The sequence below is a fragment of the Podarcis tiliguerta genome (genome assembly GCF_965153285.1).
Source record: "Podarcis tiliguerta genome assembly, chromosome: 9".
Lineage (NCBI taxonomy): Eukaryota > Metazoa > Chordata > Lepidosauria > Squamata > Lacertidae > Podarcis > Podarcis tiliguerta.
In genome coordinates, this window is record NC_139542.1 from 7225370 (window position 1) to 7245454 (window position 20085).

Genomic DNA, 20085 nt, shown 5'->3' on the forward strand with positions numbered 1-20085 from the left:
GATGCTCCAGCTACACACCAGCTACACACGGGGGAATTAACTGAAATATTAACCTTTAGATTGCTGGCTTTCTCCAAACCACCAGCAAAAGAGAACTGACAAAATGAAGCAATGAATTAATGCAGGCTCAAGAAAAACGAGCGTGTATATATAGCTCTTTCAGGCCGGAGCCTTGGGCATCTTCTCACCAGACTGGTATATGCATATGGTCAGGACGAGAATGTGTAATAAGAAATCTTGTGGCTTGTTGACCAATCATACATGAGAGGGAAATGAAAAAGAAACCCAATGGGTATGTGGTTGCCATTGCAATGGCTTAAGAAAGCTGGTCCTAAGCCATGGGTAGGAAAACTAAGGTCCAGGGGCCAGATTCAGCCCAATCGCCTTCTAAATCCGGCCCGTGGACGGTCCGGGAATCAGTGTGTTTTTACATGAGTATAATGTGTCCTTTTATTTAAAATGCATCTCTGGGTTATTTGTGGGGCATAGGAATCCATTCTCCCCCCCCCCCAAAAAAAAATAGTCTGGCCCCCCACAAGGTCTGAGGCACAGTGGACCCGCCCCCTGCTGAAAATGTTTGCTGACCCCTGTCCTAAGCAGTGGCATGCAGTGAATTTTTTCATAGGGGAACAGTTAAAGCCAGAGACGCCAGCTTGTGAGGGCAATTTTTTGGGAGGAGGGGGCGATATGCACATTACATGCCTCTGTCCCTAAGCCAACCAGAAGCTTCCTGGACATTGGGAAGGAGATGCCAGACCTCTGACAGGATGCTGGGGTCTGGCAGGGTTTGGGGAGGTGGTGGAAGGGCTTTAGGACTACCTAATCCCCCTAGTCCACTGACCACATGCCACTGGTACTTAGAGTGTGCCTGAGTCCAGGGCCTGATGATACAATGGGAGATCTGTTATTCTGCAGCCTGAGTCTCAATATATTTTGAGTGATTCCCTCAGCCATCCATAGAAATAGCTGGTTTTCAACAACGACTAAATAATAAATAACAAGCCTGGTACTCTACAGAGAGAAGGGATAGAGGATAGAGATAGAAAAAGATTTCCTATTATGGCTGGTAACAACAACAACAACAACAACAACAAGCCATGCCTGTCACAATAATTTCCTTAATATGCTGATATTTTTATGGTTTCCATTTGCTCCTTGGTTCTTTTCTTTAAGCGTCCCTAGTTTAGAGCTGTCATATTTTAGAACTGTTAGGAACACTTCTTTGTTATCTGTACCAAGCTCTCTAGAAACTCATTGTGGAGCGGGACCCTGCAGCTGGTTCAAACTAAGTGCACCATGGCTGGTTTTGCTGGCAAGAGCAGGGGGAGAGAATGTACTCTGGGAAGTAAGTCTGCAGACATCTTGAGGAGGAAGAGAGTTTTGTCTCTTCCCCTCCTTGCAGGAAATGTGGGGGTGGGCAGGCAATGTAGCCATTTATTTTTTTTAATGTCAGAGTTTCCCCTTGGTGACGCCCTGATAATTGCTGCTTAGCGTGGTGGTCTGGTGGTGGTGATATTCCAAAGGAGAAACTCCAGTGGCCACAACTGCTGGAGTTCTGCGGAAGAAGCTGAGACAGTTTGATTGATTGATTTTTGTACTGTTACACTAGCTGTGTACCTGTAACTCTCCCTACTCCTTTTCTACTACACTTCCATACTGCCAAGAACAAACATACTCTGAAAAAGATAACAAAATACCCTTTCAAAGCATCCCCAGCCTCATTACATCCTAATGCCTTCTAATCTTTCTTGCAAAAGACATGTGCAATTTTTGTATTGTGTTGCCCTTTCATCTTTACTTACACTTTCTGCAAACCTTTTCTCCTCTGCCACTTGCCTAAGACATATCCTCTCCCCCCCAAAAAAACACCACACACCCTGTCAAGAAGGTGTCAACCCATACTCTTCAGATTCAGCACCTCAGTGTTGTTTACTATGTACCTCTATACTTTGGGGGGGGGGTGAGAGAGAGAGGGAGAGGGAGAGGGAGAGGGAGAGAGAGAGAGAGAGAGAGAGAGAAACACACACACACACACACACACACACACACACACACGTACTCATACTCACTCAGCTTCACTTATTTCTTCCTTCCTTTTTTCCCATTGAATACATTTCTGTCCCAGCTATGCACCCTCTAAGTCATGTTGCTCCCAGTTCTGACAATCTAGGCATTTGGTATAAGTGGGGCTTTGTTCAGCATCCCTTTCCTCTCAGGGTCAGGCAGGCAGTGAAGGAGCACGTTCCATGTGTCCCTCTCCGAAGCAACCTCTGTTTCCCTCTCCGAGCTGGTGGGATTGCTTGCCCTCCTTCCCTGAGCAGGATCTCGCAATCTGGGGAATATATTTATAGGTTTCTGCCTTTCAGCTGGCAGTTGAGCTCCCCTCCTTCATCCCCTCAATGGGGATGGTAGAGATTGCTGCACATACAATGCACAGCAGGCTTCCCACCGAGACCCCTGCAAGCACTCAAGTCAGTGGCTCACAGGTCCTCCACATTTTCTAGATGCAAAACATATACGGAAAGTGGCACCTTGGCACTGATTTTGCAAATTCTTCCCCTTTCATACTACAGAAGAGGGAGACCTGGAGGAAGATAAATCATTCCGAATGCGCATTCAAAACTCTGCACTGTCGGGGTGCCCAAAATCATGACTGTATGCGCTTGTGTAGGTGTGTATGTGTGTAGAAAAGACACATGCCAACAGGATTGATGCTTGTACCAGAAAACCTCCTGTGAGGCAGGGTTTAAATTTTGGGGGGTGCCTGCTTGTCTGCCTGTCTCATCGCCAGTTTAATTGGTGAAAGCAAACAGATGCTTTTGATACTGTGGTCAGTTAGTTCAGTGTGGGAATTAGAAAGAGCTCCGGTCAGAGCTCTCTCTCCTGTTGCTGCTGTTACACATGCACTTTAAATGCAGTGGTGTTTAATCAGATCTCTGACAGCTGCCTGGAAAGGTGGGAATGACTGCAATCTGATTTGGATTGCAGGAAATCAATGTTTGCCCTTTGGGCCTGCAATTATTAATTCATTTCTTGTGATAACTTTTCATTGTCTTGAAAGTAGCCCATGGAGTACCAGGGTGTGGATTGGTTGTTGTTTTTTGGGCGGGGGTTTGTTACTGGGTTACTTCTTCATTTGCCCCATGTGTTGGGATTTCCCATGTGTCCTGTTCTGCTTATTCTCCTTCTTTCACTTTACCCATTTCCCACCACTTTTGGTGAAACATCTAAAAGCAATTGACACTGCAATGGTTTTTTTTATGCAAAATTTTGACAACAGCATGCACTTTGCCTTTCAGAACTAGATTGCTAATACATTATGGTATTGGCTCATGCTGGTAAAGTAGCAGCAAAGGGAATGGACTTCCAAAGCATGACTCTGAAATCAAATAAAATCTTGCAGTACCTGGTTTAAAATTGCAACCATAGGAAGGGGCCAGACATCTTTGCTCATTTCTGCCCATTGGTGCTGCTACTAGTTCTTCTCCCCTGCCTGTCTGCCAGCTTTTCTGTCTGCCCATCCTCTGCACAACTGGAAACACAGCCAATTCCTGATCAAGTTCTTTCAGAGTCTCTAAGTGCCATCTTGCACACCCTGTAACCTTAAAGCAAAGTCATGCAATTCTAAACAACCATACAGATCCATGAAAATTCATGCATATGTCTTGCCACCCCCAACAATCTATCCATTTAGCAACAGGAGTCAAGGAGAGCTGCCCATCATTGGCAAGGATTGTATTGCTATCACTTATATATAGCAGTTCCATTCGAGTATTTCTCGTCATACCTCTTTGAATAAAGCATCTAAATATATATTTACACAAAAAGGCACTGCTGATAGCATTGTACAGATTTATGGGACTTTTGAAAGCTACATTCTCCAGATATTCACCAAGCAAAGTGCCCGAAAAGGATATCATGATTGAGAGGAATCTGCATGATTTCCTCTTAACTCAGCATTGCACAAAATATGTGTTGTTCTTAACTATGCCACCTTTGCTCCAGTAGGAGGCTGCCTCTAGCCATTCTGCAAATGCCAGAACCTTTAACTGAAGTCTAACAGGGTTTGGGACATGTACATTCAGTGTGGCATTAGGCTTTGCAGGGAAGAATGTGCCCTCTCCTAACTTAAAGCAGCCCTATTTATCGCTTTGGGCTCTGTAATTCAATTTAGGTTGTGCTTTATCGGTGGTTCAGGAGTTGGCCAGATAGAGTAAACATTGTCTATTTCCCTGCCAGGAGAAGGAACTGCTATGTTGGGAGGGGTTTAGGGGGTTGGGAGGGGGAGTCTAGCTGAACTCACACCTTGTATGCATTTTATGGACCTCTAGCCCCCTCCTCCACCCCACACTTTTATTTATTTATTGCATTTTCAAGCAGGTGTTAGCTATCTCCTTCCTACATCTATTTGCTTCAAAGCAGTGACATTTTGAGATAATTAAATGTAAGATACCACTGTGGCATTTGCTTCTGTCTCTGCTACTCATGAAAAATAGGCAAAGCATGTGTTGTTTGTGGGGGTGGGGGGAACCCACTCATCCTTTCTTCATTTCAACGATAAACTATCTGATTATGATGAGAGAAATATGCACTTGCCTGATTTTGCATTTTACGGAGGGGGAAATTCCACAGGTATGGTGTGTAGGCCTGCATACTGTTCTAAAAGTGCACTTGGTAGATTTGGCCATAGCTTAGGGGGTGACAGGTTTTTAAAAAACATAAGGAAGGGGGCTAACATAATGCAGCCATTTTTTTAGAGGAGCACTGAAAGAAAGCCACCAAGTGGCTTTGATGGCAAGTTTTGCTGATTGTACTTAATGACATCCACTCAAGCAATGAGCCAGAGATGCAAAATGTGTGATTTCTCTCTCTCTCTCTCTCACACACACACACACACAAATTGACTAATGAGGCCACCTAGGGATGGGCTACCTCCCCCTGCCCCCACTTTTTCTTCTTCTATGGTCTCGCTGTTGCAACCAGAGGCATTTTCTAACCATTCTGTATGCAAAGATACCTTTGGTGCGTTATTCTGAGGATTTTACTCCTGAGCCACATGCACAGAGCTTTTGCCACTACAAATGAATCCCCCCCCCCTCTTTTTCTCTCACCTTGCTCTGTGGAGCATGGATGGAATAGTTCCCCTTACTTTGGGGGGGCTACCACATAAAACAGTGAATTTTGAGGGAGATAGTGGGAGACCTGATATAAGTCTTTGAGTCCTCAGAGGAAGAGGTCAAAATGGCAAGTTGGAGCAGGCTTTCTGTTGCTGTTTTGCCCAACCCTATCCCACCAATTGGAATATTGTGATGGGGTCCATTTTGATCCCCAATGAGAAAGAAAGACAGAGAAGGACAGAGAGGCTGCATTTTTTTGTGTGAGGCTCTTAAAGCAAATTACAAGGAAGGTGTGTTTTTAAGCCCTCTGCAGTGTTGACAGAGTGACACAGCAGCTACTGGAACATCCACTTTTCCATTCAGACCAGCCCCTTGGAGACTATATATAGGTTTTACAGGTAGCATAATAAGGAGGAGAAAATAATTTTCAGTGCCCTGTATTCAGATTCACAAACCACATCATGGTACAACCAGCCACAAGTACCCAATAATTTTCGCACCACGAACCCATCAAATTAATTCAAATGTGTGTTTCTTTTTGGCTTACTTTAAACAGCTACATGGGCAAGAGAGATAAAATTCATGCTCCCTCCCTCCCTCCTCTCTCTCTTTCTCTCTTTCAATCTCTTTCAGCCTCCCCCCCCCCAATATATTTCCATATACACAATCCAGGTAACGTACACCAGTCTGTAAAAACTGTAAATGCTATTTTGCTTTTATTTTAAACATATTTTTGTTGTAGTTTTACAAAAAAAATCAATAATTGGTACTTTTTTACACTCTGATTTTTTTTTCTGAATATTGACAGATCTGTAAAGAGAGCTGTTAATGTGAAATATCTTATTTCTTTTTGAAAGTTGAATGTCTTGAAGGTTTTAAGCCACAATAAAGCTAAAATATCAAGTCTCTCTTTTTTTGGGACAGCTCCTCTTTTTATTTTTTTAAACAATTTCAGCAAAGAAGGGCATTGGTAAGCAAACGTCAACCCTCCAACTGTCCTTTAATTTGCCCACTGCTATTTGGTTGCACACACCGTGTTAAATCCCCCACTGGAAAAGAATTAAATCACACCTCACATTCCCTTGCTGGCTGCTGGTGGCAAGTACAGGATCCATACTCATTAATGATCACCAGAGCACCTTCAATATGGTTGGGTTTGTAATCAACGTAATACTCCTGGGCTGACATAGCAGCCATTTGATGCATGGTTTGTTTTTGTTTTTGCTTCCTGCGCTGTGTCACAAAACACTGTCTCAGTTGCCTAAGGCTGGCAGGGAAACACTTCCATGAAACGTACAACACCAAAACTACTATGAGGAACGAGAAGATGAGGGCCATGGTCCCTGTAACCACCTTGTGGATCTGAACAGCATTCTCGGTGTTCTCGTTGGGCATAGTTACCGTGATGGCATTTGTCGTTCTATCCCCTTCGATATCCTGCACATCGTAGTTCATTGTGGCAGGGCTGTAGCTGAACGTTTGGTCACTGTTGTTTGCTACAGCAGACAGGAGGTTAATGTCCATCGTTGGGTCCGTTGCATCTTCGCATAAGTGAAAAGCATATACTGCATCTAAGACATCCTCACCCTGTGTGTATTCAGGGGTGGCACAGAGGAGGTTGCTGTCATAGCGGCCTTTGAAGTTGCTCAGCCAAGAGGCCAAGGCGCAAATGTTACGTCCACAATCCCAGACATTTGCAGAAAGGCTGATGCTCACGAGGGACTTCCAGGAGTTTAGGATCCTCGGGTGGATGTAGGTGAGCCGGTTGGAATCCAGCTGCAGGGACTGGAGTTGAGGTACACTTTCAAAAACGTGAGGCTCCATGTATTCAATCTCGTTGCCCGAGAGGTCCAGTTTCTCTAGTTTCCATGTCCAGTCCAAGGAATTCACCACGATAGTGACTTTATTCCTGCGTAAGCAGAGGGAGTGCAAGGAGATGAGCCTGGGGAAATGGGCCAAGTTCACTTTCACCAAGTCATTGTGCTCCAGGTGCAACTCGGTGAGTTTGAACAAGCCTGCAAAAGAGTTTCGAGCCAGGCTTTTCAACTGATTGTATCCTATGTCCAGAAACTTCAGGCTGCGGCAGTCTTGGAATATTCGGACAGGCACAAACTTGATGGCGTTGGACCGCATGTGCAACGTCGTCAGCTTCCGCAAGCCGTGAAAGAGGTTCGGCTCCAGAGCCTGCAGGTTGTTGTAGGATAAATCCACACTGCGCAAGTTGGGCATGGGCCGAAAGGTGGTGTTGGGCAGTTGTGTGATTTTGTTGGAACTCAGGGTGAGCTCCTTAACTCGCCGCAGCTTTTCAAAGGCATTTTCCTCCACTGAGCAAATGTGATTGTGATCCAGATAGAGCCACGTGAGTTGCATTAACCCTGTGAACTGTCCGTCAGGAAGCTCGGAAAGGCTGTTGTACCGCAACGACAAGCCCATCACGCCCGACAGGTTGTGCGGCATCTCTGTGAGATTCAGGGACTCGCAGTAGAAGAGCCTCCCCTCGCACCGGCAGAGCTGCGGACACCCACTATTCACGGCTGGAAGCATTTTGAAAAAGAGACCCAGTGTGCACAGGATCAACCCTGGGGGCTTCCTCAGCAGCCAGTTTAAACAGACACCAATAAGAAGGAAATCCATTAGCGAGAATATCCCCAAATGCGCTCAAGAATGTCCATTGAATCTTTTGTCCGACAGTTCCCTTTACGAATTCTGCATCATATTGTATGTAAAACAGGGGGCGAGGGGGTGGGGGCGAGGCAAAAACAAGAGAACCATGGGGGCCAAAGATCTCACTTTCGGGGCTTTTGCCCTGTTTTTAAAAAAGAACAAAACAAAACAGCATGCAAAAATCTGTACAGCATTAAAGTTCAGAGAGGCATTCAAAAGGTACAAGGGGTCTTGTCCATTTTAGCTGCCGCGGCATAGAAAAGAACAATTCTTTTAGAAAGAAAAAAGAAAAAAAGATCTCTCTCTTCACGAAAGAATGAAATTAAAAAGTGCCTTACCCACCCTTTTCCAGAGAGTGACAACCTCCATTCAGCGGCTTCCTTTGTGTTTGGACTTAATTATATGCAAGGCTCCAAAAGAGCTCTCTGTTGCTACAAATTCTGTCTCTTTCAGCGTTCTGTGAGGCTGGCAGGCTCACAATGTCTCACTTTGCTCCGTCTCAAAGGGCGAGAGGCAAGTCCAGCTAGCTGCTCTCCCCTCCTCGCCACTCTCCTCCCTGATTTTTAAGCTGACTCCCAGGACCTTCAAGTTTCAGAAGTATGGGCATAAGGCTTGATCTTCCTTCCTTCCTTCCTTGCCTTTTCCCCCCTCTCCCTTCTCTCCCCCTCTGTTCTTTTTTTTTTCTTCCCTCCCTTCCTCTGCGGTTAATACTGTGACGTGGGGAGGGAGAGAGAGGAGGGGGAGGGCAAGGAGAAAAAAACGAAAGGGGGGAAAAAAGAGAGAGAAACCCCTTCCAAAAAAACCCAAAAAAACGAAACCTCTTTACTTAACGGCTTCCCAGGATTTGACATTCCCTTTCATGTCCATCCTTGCAGACGCGGGCGGCGGCAAGCACCAAATTTTTTTGTTTTTGTTTTGTTTTTTATTGACTCCTCTGATGCAGCTTTACCATTCCTTCCCTGACCGGACCGGCGGCATAAAGATGGCTTTATTCCCCATTGCTGGTTCGCCTTGCTGGTTCGGAGATGCTTAAGAGCAGAGAGCGAGAGCGGCAGCCCAGGATCCCTTCCTTCCAGCAGAAGCAGTATGTAGCTACAGCACGCAGAGGCACCGAGCGCTCACTGAGCGTCGTGAGCTCTCGGCGATTGTATGCCTGCGCCGCGCTTCGCAGCAGACAGGGGCGAATGGGAAAAGGGGTGGGCATTAAAAAAAAAAAAAAAAAAAAAGCCAACATTTTAGTGAACCAGTAAAGGGATATATGTTCTCTGATGAAATGGAAAATACTTTAAGCTCCGCTCGCCTTTGCTCAAACACACACACACGTATGCACACGCGCGCGCGCGCGCAATCGACAGCTGCAGCGGCGAGGCATTTCTTAAGGAGGCGACCAAAACAGGGACCCCTTTCCATCTCCCCACCAGCCGCTCCTCTTTGTTTAAAGGGTCCCAGCGCATACGAGTCAGGCTGGGGGGGGGAGGGGGGCTTTCAGGAGAGATGTGCCCAAATTACGACATTTGGAGGATATTTGGTTGCTCGAGATGAGGCACAGACTTTCCCCCCTTTTTCTTTTCTCGTTTTGTTCCTGCGGGCGAGAAACGTGCGTGGCGCACACCCCGTTCCTTTTTCGCCTTCTTCTTGCATTTTGACGCCTGTTTTGGAGCAACGTTTCTTTCTTTTTGCGAAAGGGGGGGGAGGGGTAGGAGGCTCATGCAACCATCACTGGGTTCATGTGGGAACGGAATACTATTTGGGCTTCGTACCCTACTGCATCTAGGTGTTTAGCATATGCTCTTGCTAATGACATCTTTGTGACAAAACAAAATTGCAGCGCTATACGCTATAGCATTCGTAAACGTGATGCGTGCGTTTTGGATGCAAGCATTTGAGAATCTAACTACCATGCAGTTTACTTCGTGTGTGTGTCTGTGTGTGAAGGGGGTAAAGCTGGAAGGATTAGACTCCCAGCCCTCAATGACTCTGCTGTTGTTTTGTTCGATAGACTAAGAATTGCCTGCCTGCTAATTTTCGACCTTCATTGGATTTGGAAAAGGCCATTGTTGACAGGCGTTTTCTGCATCCTTTAGTGACTTGGGGAACAAGTACTGCTCTGTTGCCAGGGAAATACTCTCCAATCTTTCCCCTATTCCCCCCTCTTTTCAACATACCCCAAAGTCTGCTGGTTGCCAGTACTTTCAGAGCAGGTGGTTCACGCCTCAATATTTTGATACTTGATTTCTCGATCCTGGCACAGTTGACGTGTTTATCGAGGTGTTGCATAAAATAGGCATGCCAGGTAATAAAAGGGATACTCATTTGAAAGCTGCTCCGTTGAGGAGGGTTTTGAGATGGTGGGCTTCTTCTTGTCCTTTGGCTAGTTTTGACTGAAATCTTGATTTCTCCTGAATTTGCACTTGCTGTAATGCATCATTGAACAGAAAAGAAAGAAAGAAGATGAGTTAGAATTGCCATTTCGGGGAAATCCTCCCAAACATCACCTATGAAAAATAATGTCAAAAATGTAGAGAGAAGAAGCATTCAGGCACAGTGTATTCAACGCTTGCCTTTATTATTTGCAAAGTTCGGTCTGCACTTTTCAACATTTCTCATTTATTTTAATATGCATACCTTGGCTCTTAAGCAAATTCAAAGCCTGACTCCCAGGTGTATCTCCTTTTGGGGAGGTGAGGAAGACTCAGACTCCTCCTCCTGTTTCTTTATTCCCTGCTCAGGTGGACCATTGCTGCCGATCCTGCCCAGCGGAAGCAATGTATACAAAACCAGCATGGAAGTTGGTAGAGAGCAAGGCAGGCAGGCAGACAAAAGGATGTAAAATTGATTGCCAAAGGCTGCACAGATGCCCTGGGTGGCAACTTTCTGTATCCTAGGAGTGAGTCATGGTAAACATGGAAGGTTGCTTAAGGCACAGTGGATGTGAAAGGCATTGGCAATGCATATCTTCAATGGGTCAAGTGGTCAACCTGAGTTCCTGCTCAAAGATTTTGACTGTCCTCTGCAAATGGAGATGCTGCAAATCTGTCTGCAAGTTTCAGAACTGGTGGTAGCAGTGTGTGGTGGTGATCAGTAATACTATTTCAAAAAGCTCTTTAGCACATTTCAGTACCTGATTGCTTTAAAGATATGGAATGCTCAGATGAGCTGAAAAAGACACAGGCTCTCTAAGGCTAAAATCTTAGGAGTATTAAAAAAATGCCTTATACTGAGTCAGACAAATTGGTCTATCTAGCTTAGCATTGGTCATCCTGACTGGCAGTGGCTCACCATAGTTTCAGGCAGGGAGTCTCTCCCAGCCCTGCCTAGAAGTGCCAGGGAGACCAATGAAAGCACATGTGCTGCCCTAAACCATCGGAGTCCATGTGGTGGTAAACAGCAGAAAGATGTTAAAGCATCTGATGGCAGGGCGTTCCGCAGGGTGGGCGCCACTACAGAGAAGGCCCTCTGCCTGGTTCCCTGTAACCTCACTTCTTGCAGTGAGGGAACCACCAGAAGGACCTCGACACTGGACCTCAGTCTGAACGATGGGGGTGGACCTCAGAGGCTGAACGATGGGGGTGGAGATGCTCCTTCAGGTATTCTGGGCCAGTGTTGCCCTTCAAGAATGCAACAGGGAAGGATGGGGGCAAAACTAGAATTAGTTGCCTCTGCCGGTCAGTGGCTCTGGCTCCCTCTACTGTTGGCCTCCCTACCTTCCACCCAGCTAGTCCTAACATTCAACAGGCACCATTGCTTCCAAGGGAGCCAACAGTCTCAAGTTTCCATGTTAATATTCTTATTTTATTTTTTAATAGCCAATTTAACTAACAAGAAAAAGTAAGTGGAAGAGGAAAAACAACAATGACCTGTGTGTGTATTCTTTAAACCATTTTGATACATCATTAAAATGCTGGAAATATGCAATGCCTAGAGTGTTGGGTTCCATAGAATCATAGAGTTGGGAAGGACCCCAAGGATTATCTAGTCCAACCCCCTGCAGTGCATCACAACTAAAGCATCCATGACAAAGAGATCTGGTTTCCAAATTCCTGTTAAACCATGAATTCATGGGATATTTTTAACAGAACATTACTCCCTGGTCTTAGTTTCCTATCTGCACAAGAATACTCATGGGTGACCTGGATTTTTGCTTCCCTTGGGATGACTTGTGAACAAGAGAAGAACCATGCAAAGGACTCTTTGTAGAAGTGGTCTCTACAAAGTATAATTCACTTGTGCTAGTTGTGGGACATAGAAGATCAATCCTTTAACAGACATGGAAGAAATGTATCTCAGGACTTGCACAGAACAGGATGTGCTGTAGAACTCCCCCCACTCCCGATTTTTTTTTTGGGGGGGGGAGAAGCAACCACTGGAAACTGTAACTAGGAACTGATGGAAGGGAGACTGGCGGCCATGTGTTAGATACTAGACCTGCAACTTTTCTAGAAAAAGTTGCTGAGAACTAGAATAGAAAAAATCAATGGTATTTGAGAAGGCTGTAGAGGAAGAGTTTGCATCCCTTCCTTCTCCTACCTTTGCTGGTTCCAATTTAAAGCCTCCAGTACCACTATCTTAGAAAGCAGCAGCATGTAACTTTGGGATAAATTTTACAGAATTCCATGGATATCTATCTAGACAGGCTGTTCTCTCCCCAGCATTCCAAGTAGTAATGAATCAGCAATGTTCTGTGTCATCTTTCCTCCAGAAACCATTCCTGGGCTGCAGTCCTTTGCATACCTGGTAGCAAGCCTGATGGGATTCAGTAGAGCTTAGTTCTTAACAAATGGGGATAGGATTGCACCACACTGCTACTTTATGGTAGCACTTACAGTAAACAGATTCTGCTACATGTAGTTTGCAGCAGTTGCATCCTACCTCCTAGGTGTTGGACCCAGTTTGATGACAGAATGGGACACTGGTGGTGTATAGTAAGTAAGACCGGTGAGATGACTTCATGACCTGAGCACACCTAGCCCAAGAGGACAAAGAGACTGTGGTTTAATTCTCTATTGAGAAAGCACACACTTGCAGGTGCACTGAGCACACACACCATTTTGGCAACTAAGTAGCTGGTATCTCCTCCCCAGGCTTCTGCCTGAGTTGGACTACTGGAGCAATGGTGGGACCATGCCTCCATCCAAACTTAAGTACCCTCGCCTGTTGGGGCTTTCATAAACAACCTGTGATTTCTTCTACATGGAAGTTGCTGCTCTGCCTGCCTCTTGAAGCCCCTCCTGATCCTTGGAGACAGTGGGGAAGGGGGTGGAGGGGAGTCTTATCATCCTGTTCCTCTCCAGAACAGTCTCTTCCTCCATTCCTGCCATGTTCTGCACCTCCTCCTTCCATCACTGACTGCTTAGATTTCCCCCCTTCTATTAGCCCCTTCCCTTAGATTAGCTTCAGGGGCCTCTGACTCTGCCACACACTCCTCAGAGACCTGCCAGTCCCTTACATTTGACCCGGAAGCTTTTCGGGAGGATTCTGGGAGTTCCAGCTTATTACTGCAAGGAAGATGTTTGCTCCCTACAATACCTTCCTTTGCCCATCTGATTCCACACCTGATGTCCTATTGCAGTCTTGAAGATGACACAAGTAATTGCACAACTCAGAGGAAGATGAGATCAATTAAATCCAATCCTACCTCATAGCAAGGTCCTTCAGTGACTAAACACACATTAATTCCATCAGTACCACACATTAATCCCATGTGGATAAATTTATTAAATTGCTATGTTATTGTTTGCCTTCCTGCAACATTGAACGGGGTGTGCCATACAGGAATTCTTTAGGCGAGGAATACAGGTCACCCAAGTTGGCTAGACTTTTCTCGTGCAGAAAAAAGGCCATTCCCTCCCTTAATTAGGAATTCTTATTAAACCAACCAATCCAAACATTACTTCCTCAGTCTCTCTTTGCTATATCAATACCAATATCAATATTTACCTATATCTATATGCAGTGAAACATGTTTCTGATCAAATTATTCTGGAAGTGTCCTCATTCTTTCCCTCACTTTAGGCTTTCATCGGTGCTAAAACACTACACTCCCACACTCCCCCATTCTTCCCCCCAAAATTTAAATCTACCCAGTGGCAGATTTGTATAAATTAACAGATTTAAATGAGCTTTTATTAAAACTTAGCTGTTAGATGGTAAGCAGCATACATGTATTTAGAGGAGAGTGACTAAATATATGCAAAATTAGGCAGCAAAAGACCCATTTAAGTAAACTTGTGGGAAAGGAATAAGCCAAAAATATTCATAGTGGTAACACTGGTTTAACTGATATCAATTTTTTTTAAAAAACACTATTCTCTGAATTATCTTACACTAATATATTGCTCCCTCCATCATATTTGTGATATCCTGTTTTGTTGACACAATGTTACCTTCACATTCATGTTCTCTAGCTTCAAGTCAACAATGGGAGCTGCCTACAACATGGGACCCACTGCTGATTAGTTAAAAGGTGTTTGCCTGTTTCTCCTCTTTGCAGGATGACCAGATGCAAAATAGGACAGGGCTTATCCAGTTCTAATGATCATGTAAAAGAGGAGAGTGTTGTTGTTTTTTTACAGGTGTGGCTTGTTCCGTAGGAGTTTTATCTGTGTGTTTGTTTTAGAACCAACTCAACAGTTTTTTTAGCAGAAAGATGCATTGCTGCCGATGAAACTCAGACGTTCCATATTTATTTATTTTAACAAGATTTATGTACCAGAGTAAAAAAAAAAAAAAAAGCTAAGTGGTTTGCATAAAATGGTGTAAAAAATTCATAAAAAATAGCAATAAGGACACTTTAAAACAGCCACCCTAATAAAATTATCAAGATATAGATAAATATCAACAGAATTTAATAAATGTATATAATTAAGTTATATGCTAAAGTCGAGATATATATGGTCAAAAACAATGCAAAAAAAGTGCCTGCCTAATACCAATCTCTTTAAAACTCCCCTCCTTCATTCTTAAGGGTACAATCATAGCTCAATGCTGGAACACTCATTTTCCATGGAGAAGGTGTATCATTCAGACTGTGGTGTCTCCAAAGGGTATATCATATATTAAGGATGGGAGGGACCTGTAGCCCTCCTAGACATTGCTGAACCCCAAAGCACATCAGTTCCAGCCCAAGATGATGATATGATGGGATTTGTAGTTAAGTAGCATTTGGAGGGCCACAGGTTTCATACTCCTGCCACAGAGCAAGGCTGGGTAAGCCACCTGCTGAGGACCTGGGGGCCATTGCTGGGCAAGGTATGCTATACTTGGCTTGACAGATCAGTGCACTAATTCAGTATGGCAAGTATTTCTTCTTCTCCTTTTTCATTTAAAACCGTGTTTCAGCTACCCTTCAGTTAAATTTTCACGGCAATATAGAATAAGGATGATAAAGGACTGGAATAAAAACAAACAACAGAGAGCAGAGCAATGGTTAAAACAATCAGGATGAATCTTTACCAAAGCAGTAAATTCATAGTGATAGTTCAAACCATGGGCAGTAAATAAGGTATTTTCTAGACACTGGGGCGACTTCAAGGATGAGCTTCCCTGGGGAGGACATTCCATAAATGGGGTGCAACAACCAAAAAGACCTTGCCTCCTCTCACCACCAGCTAACCATATGGAGGAGAGCGTCAGTTGCTGAACACAGTGTTTGAATAGACTTATGTGATAAAAAGGCAGTTTTTAGACACCTTTGTCCCAAGCTGTGTAGTGCTTCCTAGGCACTATTGAATTGTGCCCAGAAACATACCTGTAGCTGATTAAGAACTGACAAAATCTGTTACATGTAACCAACTCCAGTTAGCAACCCTTGTTGACATGAAGTTGCAGAATCCCAACAAAGGCTGCCCTGGCAACCCATGTGCATTCCTTGTGTGAATATTAAATAGAATGTATAGCCTGATCACAGTTTTAAAAACATGTAGGCATATGGATAAAATGGACCTGTGTGCAGTTGTTTCATGTGTTGGCTTACACACATTTAGCACATGGCTTCCTTCTGCAAAATACTTCCAAGGAGGAGTTCTGTAATGGGCAAAAGGGCCTTGAGATCACCCAAGAGTGCCTTCTTAGCAATATAAATCAGTTTGCCACATTTAAACAGCAAAGCACATGGAGATATGTTTGCTGGCAGTGTGCCAAGGCTCCAGCATCTTCGAGGAATAAAGGCGTGCTTATACATGCATATATCTAGGCAGCCTACCAGGGTTTAAGAAACTATAAAATATGTGCTATTTTTACACTGCTGGATGAAGTTATTTTCCTTTCCTGTATACTTAATATTTATATATTACTCATGTCTTTATCCACCCTCAGGCTTAGGGATGCAATATGATATAAAGATAAATTAATAATATGTCTCACCCTATTAGGGAAACAAAACTATGTTTAGGCCAGGCAAACAAGCACATAGAACCTGTCACAATCCACAGATTGGTTGCCCTGTAGATATTTCAATGGTGTTGCATTAATCCGAGCGATTGCTCCAGAGTAAATGGATGGTAGATTGTGTGGCACTTTGAGTTGTTCTGTTTACTGTGGTGGGGAATGTGGGAATGTTGTGGATAGCAGGAGAGGATATACTGATTAAATATTATCCTTCTTCATTCACACTAGTGAGCTAGTAGCAGAGCATATTCCCTTGCACATTGCTGGAAGCAAGTTGATGGTTTGTTAGAATCATTTGAGTTAAGCAATCCAGTCTGGCTTGTCCAGATTGGATTGTTCCTAGCAAATTTCCCCTTTAGTTCCCTCTTAAGAACAATAATGACACGACAGTCTTCTTTTAAAAGTAATGGTAAAGTTTATTTACATTCAGTTCACAGTATTGTCCTGAAGGCAACATTTATCTTGTAGTTACAGGTACATGTGTAGAGAAAAGAAGTCTGAGCTAGGCCTCAGACTTTTCACCTTGTGGCTTCCATCCTCTGTAAAGTTGAGCCATGTGCTGCTGGCTAAGAGCCAGCAGAAGGAAGATGGCAAAAGAGCAGTTGCAAGTGCCAAAGGGCCAAAAGAGCAAGAGAGGGAGATGGTTGCATGACTAGCGCCTTTATAGGGTCTGCTAGGGTCACGCACTTCTACTTGGTCACACACCGGGGAAGGATGCTCCAGAGCATGTGTGACAGGAAGTCTTCCCCATCTGGAGCTACATTCTCCTTTGTGTGTCCACTCTAGGAAACAGGAAATGTTGTATTTGACTGCTTCAGTGAATGATACATACCACAGGGAGTGTATCCTTTAAGTGCTGCAGTGGTTGAATTCATTTAAGGAAGGGATGTGAAAACTTTGCCTGCCCTCCCAGGCAATATTCAGCCCATCTGTCTTAGGAGTCTCTCCTACCTGACCCATCTCCCTGAGTTTCATGCTGGCTGTAGGAGGGAGGGGAAATGCAGCAAATGACAGGCTGGTGCAACCTAAACTTGGGTGGGGCCTAGGAGGTCCCTGACCTCCTACCCCCTTGAAAAAGAAACAATGGACCCTTTAGCAGTACAACAGCACAAATACTTGGCATCTATAGTGTTGTGCCTTGGTTCAGAAGAGGTCTCTGTTGTCATCCTTGCTTCTTCTCCGGGGAGAAAAGTTGTGTGGCCCCCACCTGCTCTGGCTCTCTTATTTGGAAGGGTATGAACTACACAGACACACAGATTCAGAAACAGCAACACCCATACAAAGAATGCCTGGCTTTGATTGGCTTAAAGTGGGCAGTCATATGCTTGTCCTTCCCCCTGCTTTTTTTTTGGGTGTGCTTTTGAGGCTTGCCCTGCTTTAGCTATTGAGAGAGAGAGAAAGGACAGGGAAGGGGTCATCACCACTCTTGCCCTACCCAAACCCTTTTCTATGTGAGATAGTTTCATATTTATTTATCAGACTAAGTGTTTTCCCTCACTGGAGATTGATTTGAAGATTAAAACAGGTCTGGAACTGCCTCCTTAAATACAGCCATTTAACCACCCCTTGAGCAGTGGCACTGTCGCAACGGGGTGAGCTTCCCATTGCTCAGTCCCAGCTCCTGCTAACCTAGCAGTTTGAAAGCACGCCAAAGTGCAAGTAGATAAATAGGTACCGCTTCGGCGGGAAGGTAAATGGCATTTCCGTGCACTGCTCTGGTTCACCGGAACTGGCTTAGTCATGCTGGCCACAAGACCCGGAAGCTGTCTGCGGACAAATACCAGCTCCCTCGGCCTATAGAATGAGATGAGCATGCAACCCCAGAGTAATCCACGACTGGACCTAATGGTCAGGGATACCTTTACCTTGAGCAGCTATGTGCCCCCATGTGAGGATGGAAGTGTTTCAATCTCACATGGCCTTAATGCTGGTCAGGCTGGGATGGTGACAGATCTAGTCCCCGCCCCTGTAAAAAAACAATCCATCATAACAGCATTGGACTAATCATCCTGAAAATGATTATGTTTGATGTTATCCTTATATTTGAATAATTGTTGTTCTGAAATCTGCCACAAACGGGGGGTACCCAGTGGCGGAGCTTCATGCTGGAGGGGGCCGGAGAGCAAGTGGGGGTGGGGCTGGTGTGCATCCTGGGGGTGGGGCAAGCTGCCCGCAGGGGTGGGGCGTGCATCCTGGGGGCGAGGACAGTCATGATGGCACCCTGCCAGGATCGCGCTGTTGGAGGCAGGACGCTCCCTCCTCTTCCTCCGCCAGTGGGGGTACCACTTAGTTATCTTCTTAAATGACCATGTTTTCTTTGCTCATCTTAATGATCAGCAGCAGTCAAAAGTTTAGAGCTTACTCTTCAGGGTACAAGAGTGGGCTTTCTGATGCTTATATTTTTCTAAGCTTATATCCATCAGCAAGCTGCAAAAATGGAATTTGAGTAGTGATTTTAATTTCCCTTTGTGGCTGGCAGTGGGCAAACTCAAACTTTGATCTTTACTCTGTCGTCTTTAATTTCCAAGTGCAGTGAACCATGGTGCTTCTTATAAAGGGAACATTTAAAGAGAAAATCAGGGAGGGAAAGATGACTTCAAGAGTAGTAAGTTAAATGAGTTATTTCTCTGATATTTACATCCGGAGTGCTGCTGACATTTGGTACACGGACCCTGCTAAATGGGTTTTTTAAAAGAATTTCAGTTGAATAAGGAGCCAATAAGTTAGATTAATGTGGCATTTGACCTGCATCTCCTCCCTCACCAAAATGTCACTAGTTTTCAGCCCAAGAAAACTTCAAGGTGCTGAGGTAAGTGTTGTTAATTTTCAAGCTGTTGCTTCATTAGCACATGCAATGTGTTATCCTCTGTGAGGATTGGATCTGCTTATTCAGATCACCCTATTTATTTTGACAATGTGCTAAATGCACATCCATTCACTGTAGATACACTTGCTGTTATCACCAGCAGCTTCCCAGATAGCAGGTACAAGTGTGTAACTATAAAGTCTGTTAATGAGGTGACCTACATGCATATTTATTAGTAGTAGTAGTAGCAATTCTAGAATACTTGGATGCAATAGCTTCTTGGGTCTTTTCGCAGGACTGTTCGCATGTATTATGTCACAAAACCCAGACCAAATGTGTACTATTATTATTTGGATTTCTTACCTGCCCTTCACCATTAGGTTCCACATGGGTTACAACAATTTAAAGAAAGAGTATTAAAATTGGGTAAAACAGATTACAATCATATTGGAATGGATTCTACAATTTGAAATTTCAAAGCAAGCAAATGGTATTTGTAGTTTGAAATAAATGGATGAGGACAGCCTGGCCTCAGCTGTCCGTGATTTGGACTTCCTGTATGGGCTATTGCAATGTGGGGCTTCCCTTGAAAGATGACCCAGAATCTGCATCTAGTACATAATGCAGCTGCTAGGATTGTAAGTTGAGCAGTCCAATGGGACCATGTGTTGCTGGTCCTGAAAGTGCTGCACAGGCTGCCAGGGAGCTACTTGGTGCAAGTCAAGGTGGCTTGGGACCCAAGTACCTAAAAGTGCACCTTCCCTAAATCGGGCACCTCAGACCATACAGTAGGCAGGTGAGGACAGGTTATGTGGCCATCAGCAGGGCTGCCTGACTGGCATAACAGGGCCTTTACAGTGATCGCTCCCCACTTGTGGAATGCCCTCCCTGGTGAGGTGTATCTACATCCCTCATTATTGACTTTCAAGAGGAATTTCAAAACATTCCTGTTTACCCAGGCCTTTGATAGCTGAAAAACACTGTTCCAGAGATCCCTGAGATCCTTGTTTTTTTTTGGAATTGTTTTAACTGCTTTTAGGGTTGTTGTTGTTTTAATTTAAGTTTTAGTATTTGTTTGTTGGGACTCAATGTAGTTTAAAGATAACAACAAGA

General features: G+C 44.4%; 2 protein-coding genes across 7 annotated transcripts in view; one reads left to right on the plus strand and one right to left on the minus strand.

The window, feature by feature from the left end:
• The window catches only part of CTNNA2 (catenin alpha 2), a 516699-nt gene that overhangs the window by 298411 nt on the left and 198203 nt on the right, over positions 1-20085 (plus strand). The window contains exon 1 of one of the 6 annotated variants that reach the window (XM_083398289.1): positions 8739-8865. The exons of the other annotated variants lie outside the window; for them this stretch is intronic. The gene's annotated coding sequence lies outside the window, so the exon portion shown is untranslated. Of the gene's footprint in view, positions 1-8738; positions 8866-20085 lie in introns of those variants that run through there. 6 annotated transcript variants of the gene reach the window in all.
• LRRTM1 (leucine rich repeat transmembrane neuronal 1) lies at positions 5812-7751 on the minus strand (the record flags this gene model as incomplete). Its single annotated transcript, XM_083398488.1, has 1 exon — positions 5812-7751. One exon carries the CDS (start codon positions 7749-7751, stop codon positions 6183-6185), a length of 1569 nt encoding a protein of 522 aa, XP_083254614.1. The 3' UTR covers positions 5812-6182.